Source organism: Symphalangus syndactylus, chromosome 13, assembly GCF_028878055.3.
Source record: "Symphalangus syndactylus isolate Jambi chromosome 13, NHGRI_mSymSyn1-v2.1_pri, whole genome shotgun sequence".
Taxonomy (NCBI): Eukaryota; Metazoa; Chordata; class Mammalia; order Primates; family Hylobatidae; genus Symphalangus; species Symphalangus syndactylus.
In genome coordinates, this window is record NC_072435.2 from 34597984 (window position 1) to 34619894 (window position 21911).

The window sequence follows — 21911 nt, forward strand, 5'->3', positions numbered from 1 at the left end:
GGGTTCACGCCATTCTCCTGCCTCAGCCTCTCCAAGTAGCTGGGACTACAGGCGCCCGCCACCACGCCCGGCTAATTTTTTTTTTTTGTATTTTTAGTAGAGACAGGGTTTCACCGTGGTCTCGATCTCCTGACCTCATGATCCGCCCGCCTCGGCCTCCCAAAGTGCTGGGATTACAAGCGTGAGCCACCGTGCCCGGCGCCTGGCTAACTTTTAAATGCTTTGTAGAGATGGGGTATTGCCATGTCTCCCAGGCTGGTCTCGAACTCCTGGCCTCAAGTGATCCTCCCAACTCCGTCTTCCAAACTGTTGGGATTACGGGCATGAGCCATTGTTCCTGGCCCTGTGACTGTACCTTAGAAACAATCACTATTGGCCAGGCGTGGTGGCTCACGCCTATAATCCCAGCACTTTGGGAGGCTGAGGCGGGCAGATCACGAGGTCAGGAGATCGAGACCATCCTTGCTAACACGGTGAAACCCCGTCTCTACTAAAAAAATAGAAAAAATTAGCCAGGCATGGTGGTGGGCACCTGTAGTCCCAGCTACTCGGGAGGCTGAGGGAGGAGAATGGCATGAACCTGGGAGGTGGAGCTTGCAGTGAGCCAAGATCGTGCCACTGCACTCCAGCCTGGGTGACAGAGCAAGGCTCTGTCTCAAAAAAAAAAAAAAAAAAAAAGACAATCACTATTATCCACTATTATCCCCACCATCACCAACCAAAGGCAACCAGTGAACGTCTTTACTCTCTCTCCTACCCTTCTCGAAGACAAACAGAAACTGCTGATAACTCCAATACCATCATGACTAGCCAATGTCAGACAGGTACCATGAGCAATTCCACTATCAGCCTTCGTTACATTCTTCCACGATCACCACCACCACCACCAAGCTATAATAACAAACCACCAGTCATCGGCCAGGCACAGTGGCTCACACCTGTAATCTCACACTTTGGGAGGCCGAGGCGAGTGGATCACTTGAGGTTTGGAGTTGGAGACCAGCCTGGCCAACATGGTGAAACTGCGTCTCCACTAAAAGCACAAAAATTAGCTGGGTGTGGTGGCAGGTGCTTGTAATCTCAGCTACTTGGGAGGCTGAGGCACGAGAATTTCTTGAAGCCAGGAGGCGGAGGTTGCAGTGAGCTGAGATTGCACCACTGCACTCCAGCCGAGGTGACAGAGCAAGACTCTGTCTCAGAAACAAAACAAACAAAAAAACAATACTAGCCATCAACAACCACACATAACCAACTACCATTAGCAACCCCAGAAAGCAGCAGTCACCAGTCCTATTCTGTTCAAAAACCAACATTGAACCAGCACCACCATTGCTGATCATCATCTTACCAGAAACCAACAATAAACTACCAGCAGCAAGTGAATGCTACTACCAACACCCTTCCTCTCCAAATAACAGCAACCACCGACGGTCATCATTCCACTGGTCACCAAGCATCTCCAGCATTTCCAGCTGAAAACAATCCGCCACCAATGAACAACATTAAACACCAACCGCCACCACCGCCAGCCCACCCGCAAGAGCCATTATCACCACGAACCTGCAACAAGAAACAGCCACAACCACCACCACAACCAATGATACCAACAACCCAGCAATGACCACTCGCAGCAGCTCCTCCCTAATTACCACAATCGTCACCTCCGTCCATCCCCATTGCTAAATCCAGAAATGAATGGACATCCCAGCTAATGGCAGCTACCATGGATCAAGTGCCTGTTATGTGCTCTGTAAAGCAATGGTCCCCAACATTTTTGGCACTGGAGACCGGTATAATGGAAGACAACTTTTCCATGGACGGTGGAGTAGGGCATTAGATTTTCTTTTCTTTCTTTTCTTTCTTTCCCTTTCTTTCTTTTCTCTTTCTTTCTTTTTCTTTCTTTCTTTCTTTCTTTCTTTCTTTCTTTCTTTCTTTCTTTTTCTTTCTTTCTTTCTTCTTTCTTTCTTTCTTTCTTTCTTTCTTTCTTTCTTTCTTTCTTCTTTCTTTCTTTCTTCTTTCTTTTTTTTCTTTCTTTCTTTCTTTTTCTTTCTTTCTTTTTTCTTTCTTTTTCTTTCTTTCTTTTTTCTTTTTCTTTCTTTCTCTTTCTTTCTTCTTCCTTTCTTTTCTTCTTTCTTTCTCTCTTTCTTTTTCTTTCTCTCTCTCTTTCTCTTTCTCTCTCTCTCTCTTTCTTTCTTTTTTTTTGAGATGAAGCCTTGCTCTGTGGCCCAGGCTGGAGTGCAGTGGTGTGATCTCGTCTCAGTGCAACCTCTGCCTCCTGGGTTCAAGTGATTCTCCTATCTCAGCCTCCTGGGTAGCTGGGGTTACAGGTGCATGCCACCACGACTGGCTAATTTTTGTATTTTTAGTAGAGACAGGATTTTGCCATGTTGGCCAGGCTGGTCTTGAACTCTTGACCTCAGGTGATCCGCCCATCTCGGCCTCCAAAAGTGTTGAGATTACAGGCGTGAGCCACTGCACCCTGCCAAGGGCATTAGATTTTCTTTTTTTTTTTGTTGTTTTTTTTTGAGATGGAGTCCGGCTCTGTCGCCCAGGCTGGAGTGCAATGGCGCGATCTTGGCTCACTGCAACCTCTGCCTCCTGGGTTCAAGCGATTCTCCTCCCTCAGCCTCCTGAGTAGCTGGGATTACAGGCATGTGCCACCACACCCAGCTCATTTTTGTATTTTTAGTAGAGACGGGGTCTCACCACTTTGGCCAGGATGGTTTTGATCTCTTGACCTCGTGATCTGCCCGCCTCTGCCTCCCAAAGTGCTAGGATTACAGGTGTGAGCCACCATACCCGGCTGGGCATTAGATTGTCATAAGCAGCATGCAACCTGGATCCCTCGTGTGCGAAATTCACAACAGGGTTTGCGATCCTGTGATAATCTAAGGCGCCTCTGAGAATCTGAGAGGAGGTGGAGCTCAGGCTCGCTCACCTGCCACTCATCTCCTGCTCAGTGACCTGGTTCCTAACAGACCATGGCCCGATAGCAGTCCGTGGCCCCGGGGGTTGGGGACCCCTGATGTAAAGGACTTCAGAAATATTGTGTCATTGAATCCTTCAGCTATCTTCCTGGCATTCACCACTCTTCCAGGAAGATTTCAGCATCCCCAGACAGAAGTGGGGGTCATTTTTTTCTCTTCCATCATCCTCTGCGATACGGTTGGCCCCTCCCAGACCTTCTCTGCCAAGCCGACTGTTGACTAAGCATTTTCAGAGGGCTTCCTTGGGGAGGGGTTGCCTTTCATTCAAGTAGCAAATCACTTCCTGTGTTCTTTTGATCAAAGCCCTGCCCATCCCAGGACCTGAGCCCCCTGGCTTGCTTCTCATCTTGGAAGAATTCCCACCCCAACAATCTCAGAGCTCCAGCTGATGGTTTGGGTGTGAATTCCAGGATGCCCAATTTCTCATCGGCTTTCCTTTTTTTAAATTTTTTTTTGAGACGGAGTCTGCTCTGTCATGCAGGCTGGAGTGCAGTGGCGGGATCTCGGCTCACTGCACCCTCCGCCTCCTGGGTTCAAGTTATTCTCTTGCCTCAGCCTCCTAAGTAGCTGGGATTACAGGCGTGTGCCACCACGCCCGGTTAATTTTTTGTATTTTTTAGTAGAGACGAGGTTTCACCATGTTGGCCAGGCTCGTCTCGAACACCTGACCTCAAGTGATCTTCCTGCCTCAGCCTTCCTAAATTGCTGGGATTACAGGTGTCAGCCACCACACCTGGCCCTCACTGACTTCCTGAAAGGTGTCCCTGAGACTAACACCACTCTTGCCCTATGTCCCTGACTCCACCCTGGTAAGCTGTACCTGCCAAGAATCCTGCAGTGGCCGCTGTCCCAGCCAGATGCTCTCATTCTCATTGACCGAATGACGAAAAATGAAAGCTGAAGTGGTCTACACAGCAGAGAGCTGTGGGGTGGGGTTTGTAGTCAGCCCTGGCCACCTCTTACTTTTCGTCTTATGGTGCTGCGATGCTGCTAGGAATAGCCCCATGATCACGACAGTCTCCCCATTGCCACCATCAACAGACCTCAAACTCGACAGGCAGCAACACCTCTGGCTGCCATCCTCGTCTTGGGATAAGGGATGGCCACCAAAGGGTGGCATGGACGTATTCAGCCTCTCCTGCCTCTGCTGCAGCCACACCGCCCGTCACCGGCACAGGGAGGGCGTCACTCCACCCCATAGCCTGTTAGACACAGCTTCCCATCTCAGCTGAGGACTCTGTGTAGAACCCACAGACCCTGAGAATGTTGCAACTGAAAGACCCCTGAAGAGCAACTTCCGCTTCTAGACGGACTTCCAAATATGACATCTGTGGGAACCGGGGCCAAGAGAGGGGAAGTGACTGGCCCAAGGCTACACAGGGAGACGAGGGACTGGGCTGGACTGGGAAAGGGCTCCCTTAATTTGCAAGCAAAGGAGAGTATGTCCTTGTCCCTGCAGACTCTGTGATTCTCCCTGGGCCACCTTCTGTCTTCCAGGTCCTGCCCTATCCTTGGATCTCTGTCTACCACCCTGGCATCCCCACCACCTACAGATGGGAGCTTGCTCCCTGGTAAGGGATGCTGGAGGCACCTGAGCTGCACTGAGACACCCCCGCCCCCACAGAAGTCCACCATGCCCCTCTCCTCACCCCAATTTCTGATGGTCATTTTCAGGACCACCTGGCTGGTGTCCCTCATCTTTGCACTTCCAGATCCCATCCTTGAAGGACTTACCATGGTGGGGGGCTGATGTCTGGGCTCCTGGAGGCACCTGAATGTGTTGTGATGGAGGTGCAGGTTCAGGGGGATCTCGGGGGTGGCTTGGGCATGGCCCTGCTTCTGCCCCTTCACCGGACTCCCAGCTTTAGTTCCTCTTACAACAGCCCCTTCTCACTTCCTTTGGCGGGAGGGGCCGAGGCCATGGGGGAGGGAAGCTGGGTGTGGAGGGGGGCGGGGAGCTGGCTGTTTGGGGCTCTGAGCCTGAAGGGAGGGGTCAGAACTTGATGGCAGCCACTACTGGACCTCAGAGGCCCGTTCCCCAACTCCTTGGGGACAGGGCTGCTGCAGGAACATTCGGGTCAGCTGGCTGCAGGACCGACCACCTCTTTTCAGGGCGATTCAGGAAGCATTTGGACTTCCCAGGTCTCTTTTTAAAATGAAGGAAGGGGCGCAGGGGAGGTGGCTCACGACTGTAATCCCAGTACTTTGGGAGGCCAAGATTGGAGGATCACTTGAGTCCAGGAGTTCGAGACCAGCCTGGGCAATATAGCAAGACCCCATCTCTACAAAAAATGAAAAGAAAAAAAAATTAGCTGGGCATGGTGGCATGAACCTGCAGTCCCAGCTACTCAGGAGGCTGAGGTGGGAGGATCGCTTGAATGGAAGGTGGAGGCCTCAGTGAGCCGTGATTGTGCCACTGTACTCCAGCCTGGGTGAAAGAGTGAGACCCTGTCTCTAAAAACAAACCAGAAAAAACCAAAAAACCAAAAAACCAAAAAAACAAAAACAGGGAAGGGTGCCTTCTTCAGCTGTGTCTGCTCTGGGCATCCCTGGACAACCTCCCTCATTATTATTACTATTATTATTATTATTTTGAGACAAGAGTCTAGCTCTGTCGCCCAGGCTAGAGTGCAGTGGTGCAATCTCAGCTCACTTTAATCTCCACCTCCTGGGTTCAAGCGATTCTTGTACCTCAGCCTCCTGAGTAGCTGGGATTACAGGTGCCCACTGCCACGCCTGGATAATTTTTGTATTTTTAGTAGAGACGGAGTTTCGCCATGTTGGCCAGGCCGGCCTTGAACTCCTGACCTCAGGTGATCCTCCCAACTCGGCCTCCCAAAGTGCTGGGATTACAGGCATAAGCCACCATGCCCGGCCCAACCTCCCTCTTTAGATGACCCTCAGAAGTCACACGTGTTTGTGTGCAGAAGTGGAGGGTACCAGGAAGCAGGTGCATCTGAAAGTTCCCTGACTTTGGACGTCACATCTAGATTTAACAGCCACCAGCTTGGCCACTTCCTAGATGACTTAGTCACTCCCTTTTCTCATTGTAAAATGGGAACGTGGGTCCCCCCCAGCAGAGCCTGGCCGATGTACGTGTCAGCCCATGAGATGGTCTTTGGGACACCAGCCAACCACCTGAGGATCCTCTTGACATGTGAGGAAATGGCAGTTCTAAGAGGTTGTTACTTCCCCACGCCACCCAGCAAGGAGGTGGCCGAGGCAGGACCCGACCCTGGGAGACCGTGGGGGAACCCATGTTCAGATCCATCTTTGGTCCAGGGCGATAAACCCGCATCCCCCTTGAAGATGTTAATATGCAGCGCCCCTAGTGGCCACAGCTGGGAAGGAGCCCGTCTCTGCTGGAATCTCTTGAGCGAGTTTGCAGAATTGATGGGCTTGGTGCATGCAATTCTCAGCAATGCCTCCAGGCACTCAAGAGTGAATATGAATGGTAGGAGGACCCCACTTTGCTGGGGGCCATCAGGGGAGACTTCTAGGAAGAGACAACGTTTGTGCTGACACCGACGTGTAAGCTGGAGTTAAAAAAGGTAAAGAGGGGCAGGAGCGTGCACCTGGCCATGCTAACCGCTCAAGCAAAAGCCCAGAGATGGGAAAACCATAGGGCAATTGAGGAAGTTCAGGGAGGCTGGTGTGGCTGGAGCATGCGGAGTGACGGGGAGTGCGATGGCCAGGGTGGCAGGTGCTAGACCGTGTGGCTTTAAGAGCCTCTGTGAGGGCCAGGCATGGTGGCTGATGCCTGTAATCCCAGAACTTTGGGAGGCTGAGGTGGGAGGATCGCTTGAGCCTGGGAGTTCCAGACCAGCCTGGGCAACATAGCAAGACCTCGTCTCTACAAAAAATTGAAAAATCAGCTAGGTGTGCTGTTGCACCTATAATCTCAGTTACTTGGCAGGGTGAGGCAGGAGAATCGTTTAAGCCCAGGAGTTCAAGGCTGCAGTGAGCTGAGATCGTGCCACTGAACTCCAGCCTGGGTTACACAGTGAGACCCTGTCTCAAAAAAAAAAAAAAAAAAAAAAAGCTTCCACGAGAAGCTGTTGTACTTTTCTCCTAAAATCCCTGGGTTCCTGTCTGCATTGTTAAAAGTCCCCTTCTGGCTCGGCATGGTGGCCCATACCTGTAATCCCAGCATTTTGGGAGGTTGAGGTGGGAGGATCGCTTGAGCCCAGGAGTTCCAGACCAGCCTGGGCAACAGAGCGAGACCTCGTCTCTAGAAAAATTAAAAAATCAGCTGGGTGTGGTGGTGCACGCCTGTAGTCCCAGCTCTTCAGGAGGTGGAAGTGGGAGGATCGCTTGAGCCCAGGAGATCAAGGCTGCAGTGAGCTATGATAGGCATAGCTGGGCGACAGGGACTGTCTCAGAAAAAAAAAAAAAAAGTCCCCTTTTGCCTGCTGGGTAGACCTGGGAAAATGGGTGGTCCTTTCCAGACCTGGGTGGGGGCTACTGGATGCACTGACACACACACACTGCAATTCGTAGAAATCTACACAAGACAGAACTTTACTGATGTAGGGGCTTCCTGGCAGGAGTGTGTGGGCCCCAGGGCAGGGTCTGTAGCACCATGAGGGGGTGGCCTGGATGTCGGGGTGCCCCTGGGGCAGGCAGGGCAGAGGTTGGGGTGGATCCTCCCCCTGGTCAGGTCAGGGGAGGGTGTCAGGGAGGTGGTGCTACCCCCCTCTCCCATAGCAGACACAGACTCCCCCCCAGCTCGGAGTGGAGGGGTAGGGCAGTGCTGGGGGGCAGGGCACCGGCAGACCCCCTCCCCACCCCTACTCTTCACAGTACGTATTCCGATCAAAGGAGGGGGGGAGTGTTGAGGACTCCCTAAGGGTGGGTGCAAAGGATGCTGGGGTGAACAGCTGTCCCCTCCCAGACCCACCCTGGAGGGGGTCTCACTATGTGAACTGGAAGGGGGGGATGCTGAAGAGGGGCCCTAGGGGGACAGCCAGCCCCTCTCCATCCCCCAGCCAGGGCCCTGCAGGGATTCCCAATAAATAACTTCCGGCTCCGTCTCACCCTTCCCTCCCAGTTCCCGCCCCCCTGGGGCCCCCTCTGGCCGGCCCGCTGCAGGGCTGGCGGCGGAGACCCCGCCAGCTGTGGCTCCGGGTGCCGCGCGCCCCCTAGTGGCCCTGGCAGGTTTTGCAGCACATCTGGCGGAAGTAGGCTCGGCTGCAGAACTGAAATTTGAGCACCAGGGGGCAGTAGGCGACCTTGTTCACATCCTTGCACTCTGCGGGGGCGGGAGAAGGAATGAAAATCAGGTCTTAGCCGCCCTCCCCGCAGGGCTGCGCACATGACCTGCAGTGCTTCCTGGCCAGTGACTTTGCCTTAGTTTCTTTCTTTTTAGATTTACTTTTTTTTTTTTTTTTTTTTAACAGATGGTGTCTTGCTATGTTGACCAGGCTGGTCTCCAACTCTTGAGCTCAAGTGATCCTCTCACCTCAGCCTCCTGAGTAGTTGGGACTACAGGTGTGAGCAAACCACGCCTGACTTCTGTGCCTTCGTTTCCTCAACTATCAAAGGGGGCTTATAATAGCACCGATGTCACTGGGCTGTTTTGAGGATTTAAGAGAGTGTAGGGTTGGGGGCCAACACAGACACATTAGTAATGAGAAAAGGGCCGGGTACAGTGTATCATGCCTGTAATCCCAGCACTTTGGGAGGCCAAGGCAGGAGGACTGCTTGAGCCCAGGAATTCGAGACCAGCCTGGGTAACATAGTGAGATCACTGCATCTACAAAAACTAATTAAAAGAAAAAAATAGGCTGGGCATGGTGGCTCATGCCCGTAATCCCAGCACTTTGGGAGGCCGAGGCAGGTGGATCACTTCAGGTCGGGAGTTTGAAACCAGCCTGGCCAACGTGATCAAACCCCATCTCTACTAAAAATATAAAAAGTAGCTGGGCGTGGTGGCGGGTGCCTGTAATCCCAGCTACTCGACAGCCTGAGGCAGGAGAATTGCCTGAACCCGGGAGGCGGAGGTCGCAGTGAGCCGAGATCACGCCACTGCACTCCAGCCTGGGAGACAGAGCGAGACTCTGTCACAAAACCAAACCAAACCAAACCAAACAAAACAAAACAAAACGACAAAAAAAAAAAAAAGGAAAAATTAGCCGGGTGTTGTGGCATGTACCTGTAGTCCCAGCTACTCAAGAGGCTGAGGCTGGAGGATTGCTTGAGCCCAGGAGGTGGAGGCTGCAGTGAGCTATGGTGGCACCACTGCACTCTAGCCTGGGCGACAGAGCGAGACCCTGTCAAACAAAACAAACAAACACGACCCAATAAAACAAAAGAAGACAAATATTCCCTTTCCTTTCCATCGTTCCTTTTCATAGCACCCAGGAAAAAATGTCCATTTGGGGCTGTAATCCTCACTCGTTTTCTTTTTTAATAGAGTGAAGACAGGCCGGGCGCGGTGGCTCAAGCCTGTAATCCCAGCACTTTGGGAGGCTGAGTCGGGCGGATCATGAGGTCAGGAGATTGAGACCATCCTGGCTAACACGGTGAAACCCTGTCTCTACTAAAAATACAAAAATTAGCTGGATGTGGTGGTGGGCGCCTGTAGTCCCAGCTATTCAGGAGGCTGAGGCAGGAGAATGGCGTGAACCCGGGAGGTGGAGCTTGCAGTGAGCCAAGATCGTGTCACTGCACTCCAGCCTGGGCGACAGAGTGAGACTCTGTCTCAAAACAAAACAAAACAAAAACAAACAAAACAAAACCTGAAGATCTTGAGTCCCAGCTGAGTGGGTGAGTCAGGGTATTTTTCAGAGCATTGACTATTTTGTGTGATCAGGATATCTGTTGATGACTATGGATGGATATGGGCTTCCATCTAGTGGCCAGTGATTTATGGCAGGACCTGGGGCAAATTAAGAGCTACAGATGGATTTTTTTTTTTTTTTTTTTTTTTTGTCGCCCACGCTGGAGTGTAGTGGCGCAATCTTGGCTCACTGCAACCTCCACCTCCTGGGTTCAAGAGACTCTCCTGCCTCAGCCTCCCGAGTAGCTGGGATTACAGGCACATGCCATCACCCCTGTCTAATTTTTGTATTTTTAGTAGATCTGGGGTTTCGCCATGTTGGCCAGGTTAGTCTCAAACTCCTGACCTCAGGTGATCTGCCCACCTCGGCCTCCCAATGTGTTGAGATTACAGGCGTGAGCCACCACGCCCAGCCTAATTTTGTTTTTTGTAGATACAGGTGTCTTACTGTGTTTCTCAGGCTGGTCTCCAACTCCTGGGCTCAGGCAATCTTTCCAGTTCAGCCTCCCAAAGTGCTGGGATTACAGGTGTGAGCCACCTCGCCTGGCCTGGGTGGATCATTTTATTGCATCTCCCTTCTGGGGCACCCCTCAAGTGAATATATCATTTACATCCCTTGACAGATAAAGAAACAAAAACACAGAGGTGGAAGATGAACCCAGGTAGTTTGGTTGCAGTGCCCAGAGTAAGAAATTAATCGTTCTCTATCAAAAATAAATTTATGGGCCTGGCGCGGTGGGTCATGCTTGTAATCCCAGCACTCTGGGAGGCCAAGGCGGGCAGATCACCTGAGGTCAGGAGTTCAAGACCAGCCTGGCCAATATGGTGAAACCCCATCTCTACTAAAAATACAAAAATTAGCTGGTCATGGTGGCACGTGCCTGTAATCCCAGCTACTCAGGAGGCTGAGGCAGGAGAATCACTTGTACCCAGGAGGTGGAGGTTGCAGTGAGCTGAGATCGTGCCACTGCACTACGGCCTGGGCGACAGAGTGAGACTTTGTCTCAAAAAAAGAAAAAAAAAAATTACAGCCAGGTGCAGTGGCTCATGCCTGTAATCCCGCCATTTTGGGAGGCCGAGGCGGGTGGATTGCTTGAGGCTAGGAGTTCAAGACCAGCCTGGGCAACATGGCAAAACCCCGTCTCTATCAAAGAATACAAGAATGCAAAAATTAACTGGGCACTGTGGCTCTTGCCTGTAGTCCTTGGGGAGATTTGGGGGGCTGAGATAGGAGGATTGCTTGAGCCTGGGAGGTGGAGGTTGCAATGAGCCGAGATCGCTCTACTGCACTCCAACGTGGGTGACAAAGTGAGTCCCGGTCTCAAAAATAAATAAGTAAATAAGGCTGGGCATGATGGCTCACGCCTTTAATCCCAGCACTTTGGGAGGCCAAGGCCGGCGGATCACAAGGTCAGGAGTTTGAGACCAGCCTGGCCAACATGGTGAAACCCCGTCTCTACTAAAAATACAAAAATTAGCTGGGTGTGGTGGCGGGCACCTGTACTCCCAGCTACTCAGCGGGCTGAGGCAGGAGAATTGATTGAACCTGGAAGGCAGAGGTTGCAGTGAGCCGAGATCAGGTCACTGCACTCCAGCCTGGGTGACAGCGAGACTCCATCTCAAAAAAAGAAAAAAAAAAGTAAATAAAAAAATAAAAAAAATTAGGCATAAAAAATGTGTATACTTAAATGTGGTGGTTCTCAAGGGAAGTGATCGATTTTGACCCCCAGGGGACATTGGGCAATGTCTGGAGACATTTCTAGTCATCATAACTTGGGAGAGGGCTGCTACTGGCACTCAGTGGGTAGAAGCCAGGGATGCTACTAAACATCTTACAGGCTGGCACAAATCCCAGCACTTTGGGAGGCCGAGGTGGGAGGATCGCTTGAGCCCAGGAGTTGGAGACCAGCCTGAGTAACACAGCAAGACGCCATCTCTCCAAAAAACAAAAACAAACAAAAACCGTACACTGCGTTGGACAGCTCCCCACGACAATCATCTAGCTCAAAATGTCACTAGTGCCTGAGGTTGAAAAACCGATTTAAAGGAAAAATATTCAGGAAAGTGTGCTACAGGTGGAGATGAATAGGTACAGGTTATGAAAGTGACTGGAGAAATGTCACAAGTTTGGGTGCACAGAAGGGTCAGGTGCCTGAAACACTCAGCATACAGTGGCACTTAATAAATGCTTGCAGGGAGGGGATGGTGAAGGATGGCCTGGCAGAGACAAAGCAATGCATTTCCGAGGTTCCAGAAGTTCTAGGATGAAGTCAGGATCCCCAAAGCCCTCTGTGGCTGGCTCTGGCCAGGACCCTCCTGGCGCACCCTGGCTGGTCACCCACATACCTTCAGGGCCGTCCCCGGGGGTTGGGCTGTCGCACTTGGCCTCACACTGCTGCGTGGTGGGCGGCCGCAGGGCCTCCGTGCACTCGTGCGACGACTGGCCCGTGTGGCTGGTGCAGCGCACGGAGCGCTGCCGCTGCCCGACGCCGCACTGTGCAGAGCACTGCGAGGGGGCACCACTCAGTTGCTGTCCCGCAGCCCCTGCCCTGGCCCCCACCCCTCTGGGGCGCGCCCTCCTACCTCACCCCACTCGCCAGCCACCCAGCGGGCCGGGGGACAGCGGCGCAAGTTGCAGCGCATGGTGGCCGGCGGCTTGGCGGCGGGTGAGCAGTGCGCCGGGGGCAGCGTGGCGCGGTGGTCTGCGCTCTTGCAAAGGACCACGCGGTGGCGGAGGCCCGGCCCGCAGCTGGGGGTGCACTGCAGTTGGAAGGGGCGTTTCGTGCTCAGGGTGCTGCCCCAGTGCGAAGTGAGGAGGGGACAGCTAACCCGGAGATCGCGCAGAGGCGTCTCCGTGGACACCCCACCTAGGCATCCCAGTCCCTGCCCCTCTCTGCACAGGGAGTGGGCGCGAAGGAAGGGGGCAGCTGACCTCAGACCAGTCGAGGGCCGCCCACTCAGGAGGGCAAGTGGGGCCGTGGCAGGCCTCCAGCACAGGTGGGCGCGGCTGCGGGCATGCGCTGTCGTCCAGCGCCTTCTCCTCCGCGGCAGAGACGCGGCGCTGGCACACGACCGAGCGGCTGCGCACGCCTGCATCGCAGCTGCGGCTGCACAGCGACCAGTTACCTACAACCCAGCTGTAGGAGATGAAGGGGTCTGAGCAAGTAAGCAGGGCAGGGGGTCCCAACACTAGAGCAGGGGGCACTATAGCCTACCCCCACCCTTCCAACCACCAAGCCGTCATGTGGAAACTGGCACCAGTCACCTCCACATTCCACACCTGGGGCATCGTTAGCCTGCACCCAGACTCGGGGCAGAGAGCAGAGAGGTGCATTACCCTAAGGAGAAATAAATCTTTGGACAATGCGAGTGACCAGGCAGCGCCATCATTCTGACTCCAGGGCCATGCAAACTTGACCCCCACCTTGGGGGCACTATTACCTTGGACTCCCCCACAAGTTCTATAGAACCATTACTGTAGCACTCGGCCCACTGTCACTCTGACTCTGCACTAACCTGGTCCCCACCCCCCTGGAGCACTCGCTCTTGACTCCAGGGAGTACTCTCCTCTCACCCTGAGCAACACTGCCCCCTGGCGGCACTCACTCTGGCGGACAAGGCTCCGTGTTGCAGGCGCGCTGCCTTTTGGGCAGCTTGCTGTGGGCACTGCAGTAGTGGGGGGCGACCGCGGAGCTGTCCAACTGGTTGCGGCACTCCACCGCCTGCACCTGGCTACCTGGGGGAGGGTGAGAGGCCTGCTCAGCCCCTCCCGGCCCAGAGAACCTCAGCCCAGGTATCTTGTGCCTTCCCCCACCCCCGGCCTCACCGCCTGCACACTGGGCCGAGCACTTGGTCCAGGGCGCATAGTGCCAGGAGTAGGGGGGCAGCGAGTCACGGGCGATGGGGGCATTGAAGCGGTAGCGGAGGGCGGGCAGCTCGGTCCGGGCCAGCACCTGGAGGAAGGGGGCGGCAGCCAGTGGAAGGATCGCATGGAGTCTCTAATTCTAAAGGCTGCACCTTGCCCCCAGTCTCCCTGTTACCATGACGATAAGAGATGCATTAATCGGTCCCAGGGCTTCGAGGCTCTGGACCTGGTCTGGCCCCTGTCGCAGCTGAAAGTTGGTCCCAGCCAGGGGCAGGCGGTGGGGCTGCGGGGTCCCGGGCAGTCCCTCCAGCAGCAGGGACTCCTGGTCTCCCTTCAGGGCTAGGGCACAGTGCAGGGTTCAGAATTCTAGTCATGCTAAAACCTCCCTCCCCACTAACCCCTAATCCTCATCCCCTCCCCACCATCTGCTCACCCAAGTGACTGAGAGAGAGGTTCAGATCCTGGATGAAGATGTGGACAGAGCCTTTGGGAATCCAGACGACATCCTCGTACCCTGAACAGCAGAGCTCAGATGTCACCCACTTGGCATGTCCCCAACACTTGCCTGCCTCCCCTGTCCCCGGCCCATGAGGATAACAGCTAACTGTTACTGCGCTAAACACACATCTAACTGCACCTCTGCCCCACCCTTGTGAATCAGGTGTTTCATTGTCCCCATTTTAGGGATGACAAAACTGAGGCACAGAAAAGCTAAAGAACTTGACCAGGTTTTACAGCTAGGAAATGGCTGGGTTGGGATTATTTTTTTCTTTATTTTTTTTTTTGGAGACAGGATCTCTCTGTTGCCCAGGCTGGAGTGCAGTGGAGTGATCTTGGCTCACTGTAGCCTCAGACTCCTAGGCTCAAGTGATCCTCCCGCCTCAGCCTCTCGAGTAGCCGGGACTACAGGTGTGAGCCACCACACCTGACTGACTAAAAAAAAACTTTTTTTTTTTTTTTTTTAGAGTTGGGGTCTCCATAAGTTGCTCAGGCTGGTCTCAAACTCCTGGGCTCAAGTGATCCTCTTGCCTCAGTCTCCCAAAGGGCTGGGAGTACTGGTATGAGCCTGGCCAGCTTTTTTTTTTTTTTTTTTTTTAGACAGGATCTCACTCTGTCACCCAAGTTGGAGTGCAGTGGTGCGATCACAGCTTACTGCAGCCTTGACCTCCTGGGGTCAAGGGATCCTCCTGCCTCTCAGCCTCCTGAGTAGCTGGAACTACAGGTGTATACCACCACACCCGCCTAATTAAAAGAATTTTGTAGCCTGGCGCGGTGGCTCATGTCTGTAATCCCAGCACTTTGGGAGGCCGAGGCGGGCAGATCACGAGGTCAGGAGATGGAGACAATCCTGGCTAACACGGTGAAACCCTGTCTCTACTAAATATACAAAAATTAGCTGGGCGTGGTGGCGGGCGCCTGTAGTCCCAGCTAGTCAGGAGGCTGAGGCAGGAGAATGGCGTGAACCTAGTAGGCGGAGCTTGCAGTGAGCCGAGATGGTGCCACTGCACTCTAGCCTGGGTGACAGAGCGAGACCCCATCTCAAAAAAAAAAAAAAAAAGAATTTTGCAGAGTTTGGCCAGGTGTGGTGGCTCACACCTGTATTCCTAGCACTTCGGGAGGCCTAGGTGGGTGGATCACTTGAGGTCAGGAGTTCTAGACTAGCCTGGCCAATATGGTGAAACCCTATCTCTTCTACAGATACAAAAATTAGCCGGCTGTGTAGTGCATGTCTGTAGTCCCAGCTACTCGGGATGGTGAGGCAGGAGAATTTCTTGAACCTGGGAGGCAGAAGTTGCAGTGAGCTGAGATCAAGCCACTGCACTCTAGCCTGGGTGACAGATTGAGACTCCGTCTCAAAAAAAAATTTTTGTTTTTTGTAGAGTTGGGGTCTCCCTATGTTGCCCAGGCTGGTCTCAAACTCCTGGGCTCAAGGGATCCTCCCGCTTCAGCCTCCCAAAGCACTGGGATTACAGGCGTGAGCCACGGTGCCTGTCTCAGTTTTGATGCCAGCGGCCAGGCTGCTTATTATAAAACCCCAATGGGACTCTACCTAGGGAATGAAACTCACACTCTGCAACCTACTCCTGCCTCACCTGGACACACTCCTTCCCTCTGACAGTGCCTACGGCTTCCTCAGCCTTCCAGATATTTCCTGAGCCTCCTCCCCTCTTCCCCTGGGCTCTCTCTCACTCGCCCAAAGCCCAAGCTGGAAAAGGTGCTTTCTACACTCTCTGAATATCCCCTCCCATTGTAAGCCTTTCCCTGCTAGCACAGAACATTCTTGCAGCTCCTCTGGCTCACAGAGGATGGAAAGTGACGCTCGCTTCCACCCAGATGTGGCATGAGCTCCTCCAGGAGGCAGAGGAGACAGATTTAGGCTCCTATCTCCTGAGACACTCTTTTTTTTTGAGACAGAGCCTCGCTCTGTCACCCAGACTGGAGTGCAGTTGTGTGATCTCGGCTCACGGCAGCCTCCACCTCCCAGGTTCAAGGAATTCTCATGCCTCAGCTTCCTGAGTAGCTGGGATTACAGGTGCTCGCCACCACACCCGGCTAATCTTTGTATTTTTAGTAGAAACAGGGTTTCACCATGTTGGCCAGGCTGGTCCCAAACTCCTGGCCTCAAGTGATCCTCCTGCCTCGGCCTCCCAAAGCGATGGGATTACAGGCTTGAGCCACTTTGCCTGGCTGAGCCCCCAGGACTTTTGGGGACTCCTGACACTCCACGGGGCCCCTGGGGTCTGAGGAGTTAGTGATCTCAACTACTGCACTGAGATCAGCTCCACCCACAGCCAGCTGGCCCATGCAGGGAGTGTGGGAGGGAAGCTGGAGACTCTCACCTGCCCCAGGTGAGGCTGGGCTGAAGACGCCCTCGATGGTCTCGCAGGTGCTGCCGTCACCACCACACACTCGGCACTTGTCCTCCCGCAGGTCGGAGCCCAGGACTCGGTCGCAGCCCACGTGCTGCATGGAAAAGGCATGAGTGAGGCGACCCCCTAACCCACCCCTGCTCCCCATCCCCTCTCCACCTCCCTGGGAGTCCCCTCCACCTTGCATTCGCCACTGACGCAAATGTCCACTGTGTCTGGACGGCAGGGTGTCCCGTCCACCACGGCTGCCGCCCTCTCCGTGTAGAAGTTGAAGCCTTCTGCTAGGCACGTGAGCGAGCAGGCCTTCACGCCCCCTGGGGGGCACGGCCCCGTCATACCATGGGCCAGACCACCCCGGAACTCCTTGCTCGCTCCCTGGGGGAGTGAGGCCAAGAGAGACAGACCCGAGACCCAAGAGGAAGGGCAGCTTGGGCAGAGGGAGTGGGGGCTCCTAGCGTCATGTTGAACCCCCATAGTACCATATCCCAAGTACTCTGGCTCCCTAGGTGGGGACAGGGCTCAGGGCAGACCCCGGGATGCTGCATTCATCCACCTGCTGCTGGACACTCCCACGGCTGCCCTTCACAGCCCCACAGCCTTCGGAGTCCCACACTCACCTCCCCGGTACGTTTTCCACGTGTAGAATTTCCCACGGAAAGGGATGCTGTCAAATTCAGAACACTGCACTTCTCTGAAGTCCTGGGAGCCAGGGGGACAGTCCTGGGGGCAGGAGAGGAGAGATGGAGGGAGGCCAGGCTTGGGGGATGAAGTCAGAGCAGAAAAGGGGTGCTCGGAGAAGGATGGTGTGGAGGAGGGAGGCTAGAGGCAGGGAGGCCAGGGAGGAGGCTGTGGCGGTCTGTGTGAGACTAGGCCTGGAAGGTAGCCTGGGCTGGGCATGTAGACACATCTGGGATAGGACTGGATCCCTCATTAGAGGTCTGAGGGTGAGTTGGGCAGGACACACCTGGGTTTCTGGTTCCAGACTATGGAATCTTTCTTGCTCGCATTTTTTCTTTTTTTTTTTTTTTTGAGACAGAATCTCACTCTGTCGCCCAGGCTGCAGTACAGTGGCATGATCTTAGCTCATTGCAACCTCCATCTCCTGGGTTCAAGCGATTCTCCTGTCTCAGCCTCCCGAGTAGCTGGCATTACATGTGCATCCCACTATGCCTGGCTAATTTTTGTATTTTTATTTATTTATTTATGTTTAGACAGAGTTTTGCTCTTGTTGCCCAAGTTGGAGTGCAATGACGCAATCTCGGCTCACTGCAACCTCCGCTTCTGGGGTTCAAGTGATTCTCCTGTCTCAGCCTCCCGAGTAGCTGGGACTACAGGCTCACGCCACTGGGCCTGGCTAATTTTTTGTATTTTTAGTAGAGACGGGGTTTCACCATGTTAGCCAGGCTGGTCTCGAACTCCTGACCTCAGGTGATCCTCCCGCCTCGGTCTTCCAAAGTGCTGGGATTGCAGGTGTGAGCCACCGCATCTGGCCTAATTTTTGTATTTTTAGTAGAGACGGGGTTTTGCCATGTTGGCCAGGCTGGTCTCGAACTGCTGACCTCAGGTGATCTGCCTGCCTCAGCCTCCCAAAGTGCTGGGATTATAGGCGTGACCCACTGTGCCTGGCCACATGGAGTCTTTCTTGAGAGAGAAGGTCTGGAAGGGATCAGGGTTTATAGAAGGTGCTAGCATGTGGATTCTCTGAAGACCTGGGTCCCCCCGGCCGGGCGGCTGAAGAGTCCGAAGCTGTCACTGCCCTCTGAAACACCCCCTCCCCAGTAAACTTCTTACTGCTCACTGGTGGTCCCAGGTCAGCTGAGGGCAGAAGCAGAGGACAGACACCTGTCACTGGGTTTGGTGAGAGGAAGCTTCAGCTACAACTTTGGGGGATGACAGAAGGCAGGGGTGGGACTCTTCCGGGGAAGTTGGGCTGTAAAGGGAGGGGAGAGACTGGATGGTAGGGGATTGTGAGGGTCAAGCAGTGATTTCAAGATGGGGGCTTGTAGTCTAAACGTAGGAGGAAAAGAGAGCTGGAAGGAGCCAGGTCTTTAAGGAGGAGGAGTTGGGGACTAGATGGTGGTGGGGGTCAGGGAGAGGAGGGAAGAGAGGGGGGTGGCGGCTGCAGGTTCCCTAGGAGGCAGCAGGTGCCCGGATGAAGCACTCTGAGAGTCTTTTTTTTTTTTTTTTTTGAGATGGAGTTTCGCTCTGTCACCCAGGCTGGAGTGCAGTGGTGCGATCTCGGCTCACTGCAGCCTCCGCCTCCCGGGTTCAAGCGATTCTCCTGCCTCAGCCTCCCGAGTAGCTAGGATTACAGGCGCCCGCCACCACGCCCAGCTAATTTTTGTATTTTTAGTAGAGACGGGGTTTTACTGTGTTAGCCAGGATGGTCTCGATCTCCTGACCTCGTGATCCGCCTGCCTTGGCCTCCCAAAGTGTTGGGATTACAGGCGTGAGCCACGGTGCCCGGCCTCTGATAGCTGTTTTTTAGTGCTTCCTCCCCCCTTCCTCAAGGGGTTTGGGGGAACTCACATCCGTGTTGCAGGAGCGGTGTCGCCTTCTCTCACCCAGACAGTACTTGCCCCCAATGGTTGGCCTGGAAAGGGTGGTGGGATAGGAGAGGGATGAGGCAGGGGGCGATGGGGGCGGGGGTCGCTCTGCCCTCCCGGGTGGGGGTCCTGAGGGCTGACCTGGGGCTGTCGCAGTGACGGCTAGAAGAGGACACGCCGCCGCCACAGGTCCGGCTGCAGTCGCCCCACGGAGTCCAAGGCCCCCAGGCTCCGTCCACGCCCTCTGGGCGGGACCCAAAGGGGACACAGACCCGCTTGTAGCACCACTGGGTGGGGGGAGACAGGAAGGAGTGAGTCCAGCCCGGGCCCCGTGCACCGTTCCCTACTCCAGGCCCCAGCCAGAGAGATATCAGCCTCTTCGGGATGGGGCTGGAAGGGGATGGGCAGAGGCGGAGTCTGAACATGCGGACAGGGTCATGTTACGTAGGAGAGTGGTCTGGGAGACAGACAAGGTACAAGCGAGAGACGTGTCCTGAGCACAGGGTGCTGAATGGGGAGGGGTGTAGACAGGACCACGATAAGCGTGGAGACGAGGTGGGGCGTGGCTCCAGGCCGGGGAGGGGTCTACAGGCAGTAGGCGTGGCCAGAGCCGAGGGCAGCACAGGGGACGGGCGTGGCCAATGAGGGAGCGAGCAAACAGTAGGCGTGGCCAGAGCCGTGGGAATCATTAGACGGTGGGCGTGGCCAACGCGGGAGGGAGTAAACAGCAGGCGTGGCCAGAACCAAGGGCAGCATAGACGGTGGGCGTGGCCAACGCGGGAAGGAGCAAGCAGTAGGCGTGGCCACAGCCGAGGGAGCACAGATGACGGGCGTGGCCAATGCGGGAGGGACCAGATAATAGGCCGAAGGACAGGCGGGTAGGCGTGGCCAACGGGGGAGGTGGCGCAGGGGGCGTGGCCAGGTTGGGGGGCCTGGCAGGCGCTCACCCCCTTGTCGATGGTGTGCGTCTGGCACAGCGTGCCCTCGGCGGCCGGGATGCTGTTGGTGATGCACCGGTTGCTCTTGCTCAGACACCACAGCTCGCTGCAGACCTCCTGCGGGCCGAGGCGCCCGCTCAGGCTCGCCCCCCTCCCTTCCTCCCTGGGGCAGCCCGCCCGGCTTGGGAGGACCCAGATGTTCGGCTCACTGCCGGTCCCGGAGCAGAGAGCCCCATACTCCCTTCCTGGCTCGCAGTGGGTCTTCGTGCATCCCCTTGCAGGGCATGGCCTGTGACTTATCCTCTGCCAATAAGCTCCATTTATGGAACACCTTATACATGCCATATACCCCTTTAGGCAGTACTACCCCATCTTACTGGGAGAAAACCAAGCTTCAGACTTGCTAGAGGTCACACAGCTACTAAGGGAGTAGCCTGGAGTTTAACCCAGCTCTTTAATTCAGAGTCTGTGCTCTAACGAACTTTGCAATTCGGCTCCTGGTGCCTTCTGAGTTTCTGGAAGGAAACTTGGGACCTGCTGAGGAAGGAACAGGAAGGATTTGGGGTTCTTTTATGGGACGGGCAAAGTAGCCGAAGGGAAAGTGGTGGCTCTGAGAAATCGGCCTGGATGTTGACTAGGCCAAAGGCCTCATCTCTAGTTTTTTCCAGCTGTTGGTTCTCTGTTCCCCCATCTAAAGTGGAGAAGCTCCCAACACTTTTAAGCTATGGGGAGGGGTAGGAGTTTGGGAGGGGATAATGCCAAGTTAGGTCTGTGTGCGACATTCCTCTTTCTCCAGGTGAAAAATCAGCCCAATCTTCTTCCCGTCTGAATGCTGGATGGGCTGGACTAGTCCCAGGGACTCACTCTGACTCTTAAAGTCCAGGTTAATATCCCTGGAGAAGCCTCACTGAGTTCAGGTGAAGCAAAATCTCTGACCCTCTTGGCCCACATCCTAAGCAATCTCCCAGGGTCTTTCCTCTAAGAAGTAGGTGGTCCTTCTGTAATTATCAAGTGTAATCCCCTCTTTGAACCCAATTCTTGTAAGCTTTCCAGATGTGGGACTGGATCGATCAATGGCCATTGGAAGGGACCCTTCCTAGGTCAGCCCCTGAGAGATAGCTGTACATACGTGAGAAGTTGGAAGAGTTGTTCTCAAACACATTCTCCCTCAAAGGTCCTCTAGAGTCTCTGCCTTCTGCCTTACAGAAGACACTTCTCAGCTAGAAACTCAGACTGTGTCCTTCTGGCCATATCTAAAAATATCACATCAGTCCAGTCGCAATCCCACTTCTGACACCTCTTCAAGTGAATGATTTCAGCCCTGCTTTTGTCCTCCTCTCCACAAGGAGGCACTGTGGTATATTTGAGTTGTGCAGAGACCTCAATTCTGCTACCGACTTACAACATATTTCCTCTCTCTGGGCCTCAGTTTACTCATCTACTAGATGGACAGCCTAATGCCTGCCTTGCCTATATAAATGGCTATGAGGCACGTGACAGGATAGATAAGAAAGGACTTGCACCAATGCCATTATTGGGTAACAATGACCACCGCTATCTCTGGACCAGGCACAAGACTGAACCCTTTACATATATTAACCAGTTCACATGAAGTAAATAAATCCCCCTTTGCCAAGATGGCTTGAAAGATGTTCCTTCAAAAACTAAAAGGAAGGCTCAATTCAACATATAGCCGCTGCCAGCCCAAGCTTGATATTTTGACAGCTCCTCCCCTCCCCTGCCCCTTTGTAAAATTTAGAGAGTCATGAGAGACCTGGATTTAAATCCCAGCTCTGTCATGGTCTCGAACTGTGGCCTTGGACAAGTCATCCTCCCTATGCTATGCCTCAGTCCCTTCCTCTGTAACTTGGGGGCTAATAGGATTGTCAGGAGTTTAGATGATGATACACAGCACATGCTTAGC

General features: G+C 54.1%; 2 protein-coding genes across 7 annotated transcripts in view; both read right to left on the reverse strand.

Moving 5' to 3' along the window:
• The window catches only part of MYO1F (myosin IF), a 59213-nt gene extending 54379 nt beyond the window's left edge, over positions 1-4834 (reverse strand). Inside the window, 1 exon segment of the mRNA XM_055236889.2 lies at positions 4722-4834. Within this exon segment, the coding sequence (XP_055092864.1) occupies positions 4722-4724 (3 nt within the window). The 5' untranslated portion in view covers positions 4725-4834.
• A 2646-nt stretch (positions 4835-7480) lies between these two features.
• ADAMTS10 (ADAM metallopeptidase with thrombospondin type 1 motif 10) overlaps positions 7481-21911 on the reverse strand; it is a 30986-nt gene continuing 16555 nt past the window's right edge. For 3 of the 6 annotated variants that reach the window (XM_055236746.2, XM_055236743.2, XM_055236745.2), the window contains 15 exons: positions 19997-20104; positions 19191-19336; positions 19033-19096; positions 17121-17223; positions 16684-16817; positions 16474-16597; positions 14067-14147; positions 13809-13972; positions 13595-13721; positions 13375-13504; positions 12701-12905; positions 12352-12528; positions 12115-12274; positions 9142-9259; positions 7481-8238 (listed from right to left, as the gene is read on the reverse strand). In XM_055236746.2, the coding sequence (XP_055092721.1) occupies positions 7833-8238; positions 9142-9259; positions 12115-12274; positions 12352-12528; positions 12701-12905; positions 13375-13504; positions 13595-13721; positions 13809-13972; positions 14067-14147; positions 16474-16597; positions 16684-16817; positions 17121-17223; positions 19033-19096; positions 19191-19336; positions 19997-20104 (2247 nt within the window). In that variant the 3' untranslated portion in view covers positions 7481-7832. Of the gene's footprint in view, positions 8239-9141; positions 9260-10216; positions 10384-12114; positions 12275-12351; positions 12529-12700; positions 12906-13374; positions 13505-13594; positions 13722-13808; positions 13973-14066; positions 14148-16473; positions 16598-16683; positions 16818-17120; positions 17224-19032; positions 19097-19190; positions 19337-19996; positions 20105-21911 lie in introns of those variants that run through there. The other 3 variants (XR_008650029.2, XM_055236748.2, XM_055236749.2) reach the window with 3 other exon arrangements.